General features: G+C 43.8%; 2 protein-coding genes across 2 annotated transcripts; both read left to right on the forward strand.

Moving 5' to 3' along the window:
* The first annotated feature begins 1,178 nt into the window (after nucleotides 1-1,178).
* On the forward strand, nucleotides 1,179-8,260 carry LOC132912074 (fibrillin-1-like). The gene is made up of 11 exons (XM_060969181.1): nucleotides 1,179-1,423; nucleotides 1,580-1,658; nucleotides 2,138-2,598; nucleotides 2,706-3,969; nucleotides 4,721-4,854; nucleotides 4,920-5,019; nucleotides 5,239-5,838; nucleotides 6,014-7,455; nucleotides 7,519-7,676; nucleotides 7,893-8,039; nucleotides 8,119-8,260. The coding sequence occupies exons 1-11, from the start codon at nucleotides 1,266-1,268 to the stop codon at nucleotides 8,190-8,192; spliced, it is 4,617 nt and encodes a 1,538-aa protein (XP_060825164.1). The 5' UTR covers nucleotides 1,179-1,265; the 3' UTR covers nucleotides 8,193-8,260.
* Nucleotides 8,261-9,584: 1,324 nt separating this feature from the next.
* LOC132912230 (multiple epidermal growth factor-like domains protein 11) lies at nucleotides 9,585-14,188 on the forward strand. The gene is made up of 7 exons (XM_060969486.1): nucleotides 9,585-9,882; nucleotides 10,146-10,245; nucleotides 10,859-11,869; nucleotides 12,105-12,577; nucleotides 12,656-12,813; nucleotides 13,188-13,343; nucleotides 13,431-14,188. The coding sequence occupies exons 1-7, from the start codon at nucleotides 9,752-9,754 to the stop codon at nucleotides 13,508-13,510; spliced, it is 2,109 nt and encodes a 702-aa protein (XP_060825469.1). The 5' UTR covers nucleotides 9,585-9,751; the 3' UTR covers nucleotides 13,511-14,188.
* The last annotated feature ends 299 nt before the right edge of the window (nucleotides 14,189-14,487 follow it).

Consider the following 14,487-nt stretch of genomic DNA (forward strand, 5'->3'; position numbering starts at 1 on the left):
CTTTTATGAATATACTATGCTTGTTGTACGAAAAACATAATGATAATAAAAAGCGTGCAACTTGAAAATTTTATTAACATTACAACGAGGCTGGACCATGTGATTTTAAAAAACGAGTTTCGAATAAATCTAAAAATATGTATAATTCAGAGAACCCCTATACGGAAATCCAAACGAATCTGGTTTTCTCTCTCACGTGTTTCCGATTTTTTCACTCCGTTCCACTATTGACCTTTTTAATCGATAGAAACGAATCTCGTTATTCGTGATAATAATTACAGGAAACGATTAACAATTTCTACGAACGAATTTTTAATTAGAGTGCGGAAATGTTTTTTAAATGCGATAAAAAAAAAGGAAATAATTATGATAAATCGGAACGATATACGGGGTGCATAAAAAGAGCGAGTGAGAGATATTTATGAAATATTATTTTAGATATCAAGACTTCCTGGTTTGTCTCTCAAGTTCTAAGTCATTTAGTTTTACACGCTAAAAAATATATCGATATCTGCGTGTACCAATGATTCAGCTGACGAATCTTTTTCTCTATTTCACTCACGTTCCATCATTCTCGCTTCGATGGAAAATTAAATGTAACGATCGAAATTCTATTATCGTTTGCCTCCTCGTGAAAAACTGGAAATGCGGGTGAAATAAAGAAAAAGGTTCGTCGGCTGACTCACTGGCCTATGTCACTGTTAGGCTGAACTCGGATTATTCCTAACTTGGAAAATAAACCTTGAGCGATATCTCTACGCGTGAACTTTCTTCGCTGCTTTATATCGTAACTTTCTTTTAAATAAGCTGCAAATATTTATGCAAATCCGTATTTTTACGAACAAGAGTATACAAAGATTTATTTCACCCTGTAAATATTGCAGCGACTATTCTACTTTGATCATCTTATGTATGTTTTTGATGTTACGTGTTTTCTGTGCACTCGTGCATCTTTAAATTTTCTATAGACGCGTAAATATCCGCAGTTTGCTTATAAATATACGCTTATTTTTACACTCTGTACAGCTGGCTTTCCACTACCTTCGATGATTTTTAAGAATCTCGATGAACGGGAGGAGGGGCGTGTAATTCGCTGAATTTCGACACACAAATGCTGTCAGTTCATAAACACTTCTACGAACAGCTACGCAATCGAAAGAGACGCCGTGGCTCCGCGGTGACCCCGAAACGTTATCAGAGGAGATGTAATCCTGCGCATCGAGAAAATAAGAAACCAGTAATCCATTGGTGCTCGCGCATTCAACATGTACAAAACGTTGTTCGTCTGTTCGGTTCTTTGGACGTTGTTGGTATCTGACACCTTGGCGATCGAAGGTGTCAAGGGCCGTCACGTTTACCACGATCGACCGAATCCTGTCTTGAACAGCACCGTGCAGGCTGGACTTTGCTACAAGAGGATACGGTGAGTGGAACGAGAAAATTCGATAATGAAAACGACGGATGTTATTCCGCGTTAAATCGCAACGATGCAAATATGCAACGAGTACGACGCGACGTTTAACCCTGGTTATCGCCACGACGCCCACTGAATTCGTTCATTTTCTTTGCTTCTTTTCAGTTACGCGGATGCGTTGGCATTGAACGCCACGGGTCAGTTCCCTCACAATACACTTCCTTCGACGCCGCAAGAAGGCACGGTAAATGTACCACCACACAGTAGCTTCAAAGTTTAACGTATATCCATATTTCCCAGTGACACATTTTTTTCTTTTTCTTTTTTTATGAAATTCTGTCCTTTCATCTTCAGCCGTAGCACGGTAGGACGTCTCTTATTATATCTCATAGTTTACATCTCTGTAGGCAATAAAAGGAAAATATTCCAAAAATACTTAATCCTGCTGCGATCTTTCGCATTTTAGCAGATAAAAAAGATTTGTAATATTTTGAAAAAACTCGTGGTATAAAATCGAGATAAAAGACCGTGCGTGCCAGTAACAATTTTTTAATATTTTTCTCAGACTCGAGATATTTCTTAACGTTAGAGTAAACTGTATCATAGTCTCTGTATATTCCTCGATGAGTTTTCGATTCACACACGCACAATATGGATATAAAGATCTTCCACGATAAGCGTTCAAATACTCTCATTGTATGTTCCTTGGCTTTTCACCATTAGAAAGGTGGATGGATCACGATTCTGGATTGTTGCGACGGCTACGAACGTAGCACCACTTCCGGCGATTGCACTCCTCGCTGCATCGATGGATGTTTAGGTGGAGAATGCACTGGACCAAACGTATGCACCTGTTCTCCAGGCTGGATGGCACAGAAGGGCGTGTGCGTGCCCTCTTGCGAACAACCATGCCAAAAGGACGCCTATTGCTTCTCGCCGAACGTGTGCACTTGTAAATTGGGCTACGAAGAAGAAAACGGTAACTGCAAGCCCATCTGTCCCGGTGGCTGTAAAAATGGCGAGTGCGTGGCACCTCGAGTATGCAGATGCAGAGAAGGATACGTGATTCAACCCTCGCCCGAAGGTTTCGCCGGAATCGAGGGCAAGGAGTGCGTACCCGTTTGCGAAAATGGTTGTCGCAACGGGGAATGCACCGGTCCTGGAGTGTGCACTTGTCACGAAGGGTAAATTGACAAACTTGAAGATTTCAAACGGTCGAACGTTATTAGCAAACGTATCGTCAAGGCTGGCGTGTACGAGACTCGTAAACCAGCGAATTGTTTCTTTACAGGTACGTTAATCCTTCGGGTGATACGGAATCCTGTGTGCCTAGCTGTCCTTCCGGTTGCTCCAATGGCGAATGCATCGCGCCCAATGTCTGTAAATGTAAACCAGGCTTTACGCTCGATTCCACCAACAGATGCGTTCCGGAGTGTCCTCAAGGCTGCATCAACGGAGAATGCATCGCGCCCAGTGTCTGTAGATGTCGGTCAGGCTTTACTCTCGATTCCACCAACAGATGCGTTCCAGACTGCCCTCAGGGTTGCACCAATGGCGAATGCGTATCTCCAGGTGTCTGTAAATGTACACCAGGCTTCACCCTCGACGCAACCAACAAATGCGTTCCAGAGTGTGTTCAAGGCTGCGCGAATGGCGAATGCGTAGCTCCTGGAGTCTGTAAATGTAGATCAGGCTTTACCCTCGACTCCTCCAACAAATGCGTTCCGGAGTGTGTTCAAGGTTGCATCAATGGCGAATGTGTAGCCCCTGGAATCTGTAATTGTATTCCAGGTTACGTTCTAGATGGCAATAGGAACTGCGTCCCAGATTGTCCACAGGGCTGTGCGAATGGCGTATGCGTTACACCAGGCGTTTGCAAGTGTAACCTTGGCTATGCCCACGACTCCAACGGCAGATGCGTCAACGCGCAATCCGAGTCGAAAGTCTCCGATTGTCAGTTCGACTGCGGTCCAAACGCCAGGTGCGTAGGTCCCAACAGATGCTCGTGCAACCTAGGATACCGCTTGGACCCAGATACCAGGAGATGCATTCCGTTGTCCAATTCCTTCGAATGCAGAAACGGTTGTGGCATCAACGGCTTTTGCGCCGGTCCTGACATGTGCATCTGCAACTACGGAATGCCCGTCGATCCTGTCACCGGAAGGTGTCCCGACCCACAGCCCCATCAGCCAATCCAGTCACAATGCCAACCCGACTGCGGACCAAACGGTAGTTGCGTTGGTCCCAATCGTTGCGTCTGCAACTTTGGATACGTAGTCGATCCCGACACTGGAAGATGCATTCCTCAAAGGGGAACCACGGGAGAGGCTATGTGCGAACTGCCGTGCATCAACGGAGATTGCACCGGCTTTAATCAGTGCACGTGCAGACGCGGCTACACCTTGAGTCCTTCCGACTTCACTCGGACAAGATGCGTGCCGGTATGCATGGGTGGATGCCACAATGGCGTTTGCACGGCGCCAAACATGTGCATCTGCAATCCTGGTTACAGGAAAGAAGCTGGCGTCAAGGGCAGGCAGAGATGCGTCCCCGTTTAATTTCTTTCTTCGTTCTACTTCTTCGTTGTGTGCCGTATAGTCACAGATATATCCGAGTAAAGTATGTACGATCCTCGGTTAATGGAAGCGTTTTTTCATTCGCGCAGATTTCCCATACCAATTATCAAGCTATGAGAAATAAAATTTTCTAATCTTTTTAATTTATATTATAATAGTGGAATTATCGTAGCCACCGTCGAACACTTTTCCGACGAAGATCATAGCAAATATGACCATATTTGAAGAAACCCGAGTTACACGGATGATAGGCGATTAGAAGATGGTCATTAGGCGTGACCGTTTCGCTCACACTCGATGTTTCTCACTCGTATCTTTGAGGTATCTAAGAAATAAGCGGACTCGAGCGAAATAACAGTCGACCATTTGCTCGCTTATAGAGTACCTACCTCGATAACAAACGCGTGGTAAATCCAAATGTATATCTTACCGTATACCAAACTGTATGATTGCAAATGTATGCGTGTGTCGTACTTGATACGAAGCAGCGATTCGTGAATGTCCCCGGCACTAGCCTTTTCGATTGTACAGTGTCTTTTAATCTTTGTATTTTGATTATTTGCGAATAAAACAGATATATACGGAAACGGAGTGACATATAGCTTGACGAATTCTTAGTGATTAGTTAGAGAGAGAGAGATATCTCTGAACATCCTGTTTCGTTTCGTATTGTATAGGATATGAAACGCTGCAGAGAACGAATGCTTTAGTATCGTTCATTCATTAATAGAGAACGCGTCAGAACGAGACAAATCTCAAAATGACATTTCTTTACGTCGTACTTCTCGCTATTTTTCTCCCAGTAAGCGAAGTCGAGCCGTATCTACAGGTTATAAGCAAATCACGTTGCGACAAAGTGGTCAGGTATATTCACCTTGTCTTTGAAATAACGAACAAATCGATTTAATCGTCGTTGTACTTGCTCTTAGTTTCAGAGCGACACGAAACGTCTCGTACAGGGAGAGTTATCGAGTCAACAAATGGGCAATTTTTTACGAAACAAGATACCGATGGAAATACAGAAAAGAGGTAAACCATTTGATTCTACGCGAATTTCCATTTTCGTCGAAATTAGTAGAGTTGTCGTTAACGAAACATTTTGCAACGCCCTGTGTATTTCTACACCTTTAAATTCTCTCGTAAGAGATGATCGCGATCGTAAGATTCTACCTGCATAAAAACGCCCCATCTATGTACGTATTACGAACTGATAAGACAAAAATGTACACGCTTAAAAAATATTTCTAGTATTACACCGACTATCGCACTGAGAAAATGTGCTGCCCTACGTATGAAATGCGATACGACGTATGCTACCCTGTCTGCCATCCCGAGTGCACGAATGGCTATTGCGTCGAGAGTATGTACGGTGTCGATCACTTTTGTCAGTGTTACATAGACTACGTTTTGTCTACAACAAACGATCATGTTTGCGAACCACTTTGTCCCAACTGTGAAAATGGAAAATGCACGACTCCGTACGAGTGCCAGTGCAATCCCGGATACCAAATGCAGGGTACTAATAACTGCCAGCCGATCTGCAGTAAGCAGTGCGTAAATGGCTTCTGTGGAGCACCGGAAACTTGCACTTGTAACAAAGGTTACAAGTTACTGGATAATTCGACGCACACCTGCGAGCCAGTCTGCGAGAAAATTTGCGTGAACGGCAAGTGTACGGGGCCTGATACCTGCACTTGTCACGATGGCTACGTACAAACAGACAAGAACTCCAAACACCTGTGCGTGCCATTTTGCGAAATTCCTTGCGCACCGTACGGAGAGTGCACTGCTCCTAACGTCTGCACTTGCGTCGAAGGCTATCGATTCGATAATAGGAGTTACATAAAGGTAAGTGTAAAATAAATTCTTGAATCGTTACGTGAAAGATCGAAAAAGAACTCTGAAACTACGTTGATAATTACGGTAGAATGTCGATTTTTGAGATTTATTCAACATCGGTAAAAAACTCGGAAAATATTCAAAGTATGAAGAAATACGACGGAAAAGGTGCTTCTGTTTTTAGAATACGGAATTCTTCGCCAATAAATCGGCCTGTACACCTATCTGCGAGCAGACCTGCGTAAACGGATACTGCAGTGCGCCAAACGAATGTACCTGTCTTTCTGGTTACGCAAAATCAAAAACTAAGTGGAACGTTTGCGAGCCTGTCTGCGAAGAAGGTTGCGTGAATGGGTACTGTAGTTATCCAGATACGTGCAAATGTAACGCAGGCTATAAACCTAGCACGAAGAATCATTGCGTACCTATCTGCGAAAAGCCTTGCGAACACGGATACTGTATCGGCCACAACAAATGTGCTTGCACAGACGGCTACCATCTAACCGCGGACGACCCCTTCGTCTGCGAACCGACGTGCGAAGAGGAATGCCATTTTGGAACTTGCGTTAGACCCAACGAATGCGCTTGCAACGACGGATACTCGAAGAAAAACCAGACCGTGTGCGAGCCTGTCTGTACAGAGTCTTGTATCAACGGGTACTGCGGTGCTCCTGGGGTATGCGCTTGCGATTCTGGCTACAAATTCTCTCGCAATTCTAGTACCATCTGCGAACCTGTCTGCGACCACTTGTGCTTCAACGGATTCTGCAGCGAACCCAACAAATGCGAGTGTCTAGCAGGATACCGGCAACTGGAAAATAACTTCGATGCTTGTGGACCGATCTGCGAGGAAGACTGTGTCAACGGATATTGCACTCGTCCGAACGAGTGCACGTGCGAACCAGGCTATCGATCCTCGGAGAATAATTCAAACGTTTGCGAACCTGTTTGCACGCAACCTTGCGAGAATGGATTCTGCAGCGCACCGGAAAAATGCAATTGCAAGGAAGGTTACAGTCTATCGTGGGACAGTCCGAACGTTTGCGAACCCGTATGCACGGTATCGTGCGGTGTTAATGGGGTCTGCGTTGCACCAGACAGCTGCAAATGCAAAGAGGGTTACGAACCGGTGGTCAACGAGACTGCGTTTACCTGTGAACCTGTTTGCGACTTTGACTGCGGAAACGGTACCTGCGCATCTCCGAACGAGTGCATTTGCCACGCGGGTTACGCGAAAGACGCAGAAGATCAATGTCAGCCATTCTGCGAATTTTGCAACAACGGAACCTGCGTGCAACCTGAAGTCTGCGAATGTGACGAAGGTTTCCTTCTAATGGAAAGCGAAAATCGAAGCGTTTGCGAACCGTACTGCGAGAACTGCCTCGATGGAGTATGCGTGGCACCCGGTGATTGTCGATGCAACGCTGGTTTTGTGAAAACAGATGCCGATAATTCGAACGACGGTAACGAGTGTGTCAGCGCGTGTCAGAATAATTGCAGCGACCATGGAGTTTGCGATGTCAATAACAGAAACTGCCACTGTTATTACGGATGGGATGGGACAGACTGTGGGGAAACACGATTTTGTATCGCGACGACGAACCACACGGACGAACGCTTAAACGCGTAAGTATTGAAAACTTTTACATAGTATTTTTGTACATTATTCTCACGTTCTTCTCGTTGCAGATCGTACATCGAGTACGATGTAAACAACACGATCGCTTTCGTAGTTGAAAATAGTCCAATGTGCCACCACGATTGTTTAGACAAAATCAGTAATGAGACTTTGTGCCTTGGAAAGTACGAGAACAACACAGAGGATGATACGATCTTCTGTCTGATCGGTACAGCTATAAATGAACAACTTTGTCGGAGTAAAACAAGCTTCTCATTACTTTTCAGCGATTACAAACTTTGTTACGAATATCAGTAATGATAATTAACTTTGTTACGAATTAATCGATTAAATAATCTCCTTTGTCGATTCGTTATCGCTTTACACGAACCTTTCGCGCGAATTCTATCTGTCGCGTTGTTTAAATTGCGACACTACATTGTAGATTCCAACTGTTATCGAGTGTACGCAACACGCACGAAAGGCCCAAGTTACGCATTGATATCTGGAACCGTGGGTGTTACGGTGATTATCGGTAGCGCCGCTATAATCTACGCGTTGATACGAAGCTGGAAGAAGAAATTTTCTCCTGGTAATTAATGTATCTCTACGTCATCAAAGTTTCCAAATGAGAGTTTTTAAAAACGCAAATTTTGCATCGTCTTTTGCAGACGCAGATAATACGCCAGCAACGTCGACCCAGAGACAAGTCTCTTTAACGCCTGAAGTCGACAGCAGCCTGTAACAGGAAGGCGAACTTTACTCGTCGTTTCACCTGTTTGTTAAGCTGTTAAATCGATGCATCTGAAATATATTTTATAAGTAAAACGTTCGTCGCATATTCCATCAGGCTAAGTTTCGATCTGACTCGATCCCTCCCACTTTTCGAAATATTAATTTCTTTCGTTGCTTAAAATTTATAAAGGCTACCGGATCTAGAATTGAGAAACTTCGTTCGTAACTTCTTTTGGGAAAATTCGTGCGTTAAAAAGTTTTCTAACACTAGAACTACCGATAGTTAACACGAAGCTACTTCTACCGCAACCAGCCAAAATGATCGGTCTTTAAAAAATACGTAATGATAGAATATTTTTATATTTTTCGTTTTATCACTTTCTTACAGAATTCCATGTTATGTAGTATATTTTTGGTATTATTAATCCAGCTGGGACCATAATCCCCAAACGAGGGTTGACGTATTTGTAAAATTGTAGAACCAATCGTTTTGACTGGCATGGTATTTCTAGCGTTAGCATCCAGCGATCTAGCGATAGATCCGGAATTTTCCTGATAACTGCCATCGTCGTATCGAACGATACGCGGTACAAATTTTAAAAACGTGTGACAAGTTGTACGAAACGAGGAAACCGGTTAATTGGGGTTCGATAAACAGATCGCAGGATCCTTTTACACTTTGACAAGTACCAATCATTTTGACTGGTTTTGGTATAAGTAGCCTCGGTACAAAATTATTTTCAGTTTGAATGCATAAAAAATACAACGAAATTCATTATACTATTCTTTTAGTTATCGTTATGAAAGTCATTACATCATTGCGGAAAAATACAGCACGAAGCAGGAATTTTAAAATAAAATTGTAAACCCAGTCGACTTGGCTGGTGTTGTAGTTTTAATGTTAAACGAAATGCAAAATACGTTTAATCGCCTTTATATACTAAATTTATTTTTCGTTTAACGAACTGATATTAATTACCGATAAAATAAACGAGCAGAAGTGTGTATGCTTGTTATTTTTTATCAAGGAGTGGTAATTCTGCAAATCTATAAGATACACGTGTGTATTATTATCTTCCCCATGTTTATACACATCAACGAAGAGATAAAGCAAAAATGTTATTAACCTTCCGTGGGAAGCATATTTTTCGCACCTTTCGTAGGCAACCTGAGTCGTTTATGGCACAAAAGAAATTTTTATTGCTCGCTGTTCTGGAACAAATCTACTTGAACCAAATTCTCGTCGATTCGGAGAATCCATTAGCGTCTACTTCTTTAGGCAATGCAGCCTGGATCTCCTTCCCACTCCTCCCCTTTTTTCCAAGATATTAAAAAATGAAATTTCATTCCGGATATAAACGAGCCAGGTTGCCCAAGGTTGGTTAAAATTTGTGACGAAGGATCCTCTGTGTAACTCGATCAACTCTGACGGCAAAATTGTCTGACCTCCGCGATATCGAGCATCCTGTCGATAACGCGAAATAGATAAAAGAAGTCGAGCCCATCAATTGCAGCATTTAACATCATTTTCAGTAGCAAATTGCTCGTACGAACGAAAGGACGAGAAATATGAGATACGTTGGTGGTATAATCTTTATAAACTCTATCCTTATAACCGGCGTAGTAATGTCGTCGTGGTCGACCAGGCAACCGAAAAACGAGTTCGACGATTCGGACCACGAGTGCACCGTAATCTTCAGGTAACATAGAAACCACGATGTTCTTCGGTGTACGGTAGAACTGCGTTTATTTAAACTTATTGGACAAACGGTTTGTATAATTGCAATTCATCATTTTTCGTTCACACGATAAAAGCGATTGGTTTTAAGTGACAAAAGTTCAGTTGTTCGGGCATTAAGCGACATTTCGTTCCAATAAACGCAATTCGGATGAATGGAGATCTGCTGTACAAGAAGATCGTACGAGATCGCAAACGAATGGCGAAGGAACTTTTTTGTTTCAGTCGGAGGGAAGAACGATTCGTGCCGTATACGGAAACGTACAGGGCTCGGAAATGGGGACTCTTTTACGTGATCAAGACTCGAACAAATTACAGGAGCGAGGTATGGAACAGAGAAGGATCAAAGTCAGGAACGTCCAGTGACTATTTCCTTACCTGTGATACACTCTGTATCTTTAATTCTTTTAATTTCTAATTTGCTAACCGATCGAAATTTTGAGGGGATGAGAGAAATAATGAGGAAAAAATGTGCTTAGCTCTAAAACCAATTGTACGAACAATTTTGCTAATATAAGATCGACGGATATCACACGGAATCTCAAAACTGCTTGTAAAGAGTAGAAGATGCGTCTTATCGTGTTGTTTTCCTGTAGTCTTCAAATATAATTATATGTACTTCACTTTTGACGTTACATATATATTTCTGCATTTGTGCACATTAATTAATTAATTAAGAATGCGTTGTAACGCGGATAATAGAAGATGGCTGTTTCCTATTAAATCGCTAATAGGAAGCGGATGCGCGATATGTAATATAGTAATAACCAAGTATTAGATAGTGATTGAGACCGAAAGAAACGAAAGAAGCACGATGCCTTGCAATCCGTAAGCGAAGCAATAAAAATATTATCCGCGTGTAGCAAATGCATAAATACGCGCAGTCTATCGATGAGAATCGCTATTACAGCTTGGCATCAATCTCTTTTGGTTTTCAGTACAGAACCACTTGGGTGACGGAGAAAAAGTGCTGCAGCGGCTACGTGAAAAGCGACAACGTCTGCGTGCCAGTATGCTCGGTTCCTTGCATCAACGGAAGATGCGTAAAACCGAATACGTGCGAATGCGAACAAGGATATAGCTACCATCATTTGCCGTTCTTGTGCGAACCGATATGCGAAGGAAACTGCACGAACGGCGTTTGCGTGTCTCCCAATAAATGCATGTGCAACGATGGCTACGAATTTTCCGCTGACAAGTTGCACTGTCAACCAATTTGCGAGCAAAACTGCGAACAGCTAAATGCTCGTTGCATAGGGCCGGACCATTGTTTGTGCAATCCAGGCTACGAACTACGAATCCAGGATCGGAATTCACTGTGCAAGCCGATTTGTAAAATGCCTTGTGAAAATGGCAAGTGCACAGCGCCGGACGTTTGCACTTGCAACGATGGTTACGAACTTATGGATATGTTCACCTGCACGCCCAAGTGCGAGCAACCTTGTAAATACGGCAATTGCACGGCACCAAACAATTGTACATGCAACCCAGGATACCAAGAGAACGAGGCCAACGACTGCGATCCGATCTGCAGCGAATCCTGCGTGAATGGAACTTGTATCGCCCCGGAAGTCTGCAGCTGCGACCCAGGTTATGGATTATTGAACGATTCCAAGTACGTTTGCGAGCCCGTGTGCGAAAAGGCTTGCGTAAATGGAACCTGCACAGCACCTGACATCTGTTCTTGCCACGACGGCTACCGAGTTAGCGGAGACGACACGATGAAGCACGTGTGCGAGCCAATTTGCGAGAAACCTTGCGGAAGCGGAACGTGCACCGCGCCAGGAGTTTGCAACTGCACGGAGGGTTACTGGTTCGAGGAAGAGGAACGAACGTGCGTGCCGTCTTGCAAGATTCCTTGCGAACCTGGCGGAACGTGCGTGGCACCGGACACTTGCAGTTGCTTCGATGGATATCGAACGATCGATACGAACGTGAAGGAGATCGAAGTGAGTACAACCGTGATCTTCCGATTCGCGTCTGTTCGACTAGGAGCTTTAGAATCCAGATTTTAGTCCCTGCCGGTTGTCCAAACGCATACGCCGATGTACAGTGGGTTGCGTGCGTACAGGCGTCTCTAGCGCGAAATTAAATTGTTCCTAGCTTGGAAAATGAAACTTATCCGACGTTTGTGCGCATAAAAATTTCTCACTGTCTTGTCATATCCTTTCTGTACATAAATAGGTCCTAGACAAAATCACATCAGCCTGTGAACCTATCTGCGAACCAAGTTGCGAACATGGTAAATGCACGGCGCCGAATTTCTGCACTTGCAATGACAACTACACACGATCTTCGGATGGTCGGTGCATGCCGATCTGTTCCTCCTGTGAAAACAGCATCTGCGTCGCGCCACACGTATGCCAGTGTCTGGAAGGTTTCGTCAAGGAATCCGAAGTCTCGTGCGTAGCATTTTGCGAGAAAAGCTGCGAGAACGGAAAATGCGTGGCACCAAACGAGTGCCGATGCGACGATGGCTTCGAAATGAGTGCGAATGGTACCTGCGTTAAGCCGTGTACACGCGATTGCAAAGGTCACGGAGTATGCGTGAAGGACGAGGAACCGTGCGAATGTTCTTACGGATGGTCAGGGTGGGATTGTGACCAACCCACCGTGTGCATTTTAGTAATGGATTTCGACGATATGACCGTCAATCGGTGAGTATAATGGTAATACGAATTTATTTTGCATCGAAGTACAGATTTAATGAACTATTAAAAGAAAAATGTTCATAGACTCACGGTCCACAATGAGACGAACAGCACGCAAATGGATGCCAGACGTTACGCACCGTATTGCTACCAATGCAACGACACGGAGGGCAACAAAAGTTTCTGCTTTACTATAACCTCCGACCATGGTCCATCGAAGATTGGTTGCTTTGTCGAAAAAGGTACTTTCTTGATATATTCGCTGGATTATGACTGTTCCCCTATAGTAGAGAAGCTTTATATCTTTCACAATTACGCGAATCCACTGTCACACGCTGTAACTTGCGCCGGATAATCTAATTCCAGATTCGTTTCATATTTTGCTAGTAGAATCACGATCATTGCGTCTTATAGCAATACTGATCGTACTTGGGAATATTTTATATAACGCAAAGAATATACGAATTATATAACGTGAAATACAGAAACAAATATACAAACTTATACGATACACGTAATTCGTACAAAGTTTCTATAGAGATTCAAATACTTTCGTAGGAAACTCTAATTTTACATCGAATATTCTATATCGCATAGTTGTATGTTCTATTTCAAGAATCGCCGTGCTACCTATCTATGTATCACAGCAGCACCAACACAGTGTCCAGGATGGTTGGAACATTAACAGCAATTACGATCGTAACAATAGCGGCCGCGACAACGGTGGCGTATTTCTTCGTTCGTAGACAACGGAAAATAAAGAAGCGCGCAGGTATTACGATAAGAATTAGTAATAAAATAATAACGCGATAAACAACGTGATTTCCTCGTTTAATTTCTTGGTTCCTCTTTTCTTCAGCCATCGTGCAAAACGATCTGTATCAAGAAACTATCGCACACGAGGCAAACGAATGTCTCATTTCGGAAGAGGAAAGTTAGGATGCAATCGTGAACGACATTGGGATAAATTAGAACGAACGAGGAACGTACGAATCGGTATTTGAACGAGAATTTTCTCCTAGTGAATTCTCGCAGGATAAGGAGATATACAGTCGATATACAACGTTCAGGAGGTGTACGATATCATCGCGTGAAAAACGAAACACCTACGACGATAGTATTAACACATGAAACGCTGTCTTCTGTATTAAATATACGAAAACGTTGTACAAAAGAAAAGAAGAAAGCTGTACTCGATTAACCATACCAATATCCTACAGCGACGTCGAACGAAGCCAAATGATTCCCAATGCGATCCACGATCCTCCATTACGCCTTCCATATAATCATGTAGATATACCGTCAACGTCAACGTGGATGACATGGTCGAACGAAAACGATCGCGAAACGTACATACACGCTGTGCATAATCGAGGAATCGAGATCGACGTTCTTTCAGATGCTGACCTGCAAAGAGCGACCACCCTGCAAAACCAATAGGAAACACGATGCCGAGAACTAGGTAGCCGGACGGCAGCGGACTAACCGAAGTATCGGAGCGCACGATCGCATACGTATAATTCAAATGGCGTTGGTTTCAAGGTAGCCGGCTGGAAAGGTAACAAACCAATAATCCTTCACCCCCTGGTAGCTGGAGGTTGGGCGACGACGAGAGGACGGAGCAGCCCTGATCTCGATCGACGCGGCACAAAGGGAGGAGAAAGGAAGGGGTCAACGGGTGGCATCGCGCAGCTGCAGTCGCGGTGGTCGACCGGCTAGCGGAAGGAAGGCGTCAGTGAACGGGGGAGCACGGAACCGAAAACCGCGGTGGTACTCTGCCGACAGTCAGACAGTCGCCGTCGTCGGTCGTGCTGCTGCTGCTGCCTACGAGTTACCGCTGCCGAAGACAGAGATAAGGATAAGGAGAAAGACGACGCGTGTTGGAATAGTACGTGTGTCGGAGTCGAGGTGAACCG

This window comes from Bombus pascuorum, chromosome 11 (assembly GCF_905332965.1).
Source record: "Bombus pascuorum chromosome 11, iyBomPasc1.1, whole genome shotgun sequence".
NCBI lineage: Eukaryota > Metazoa > Arthropoda > Insecta > Hymenoptera > Apidae > Bombus > Bombus pascuorum.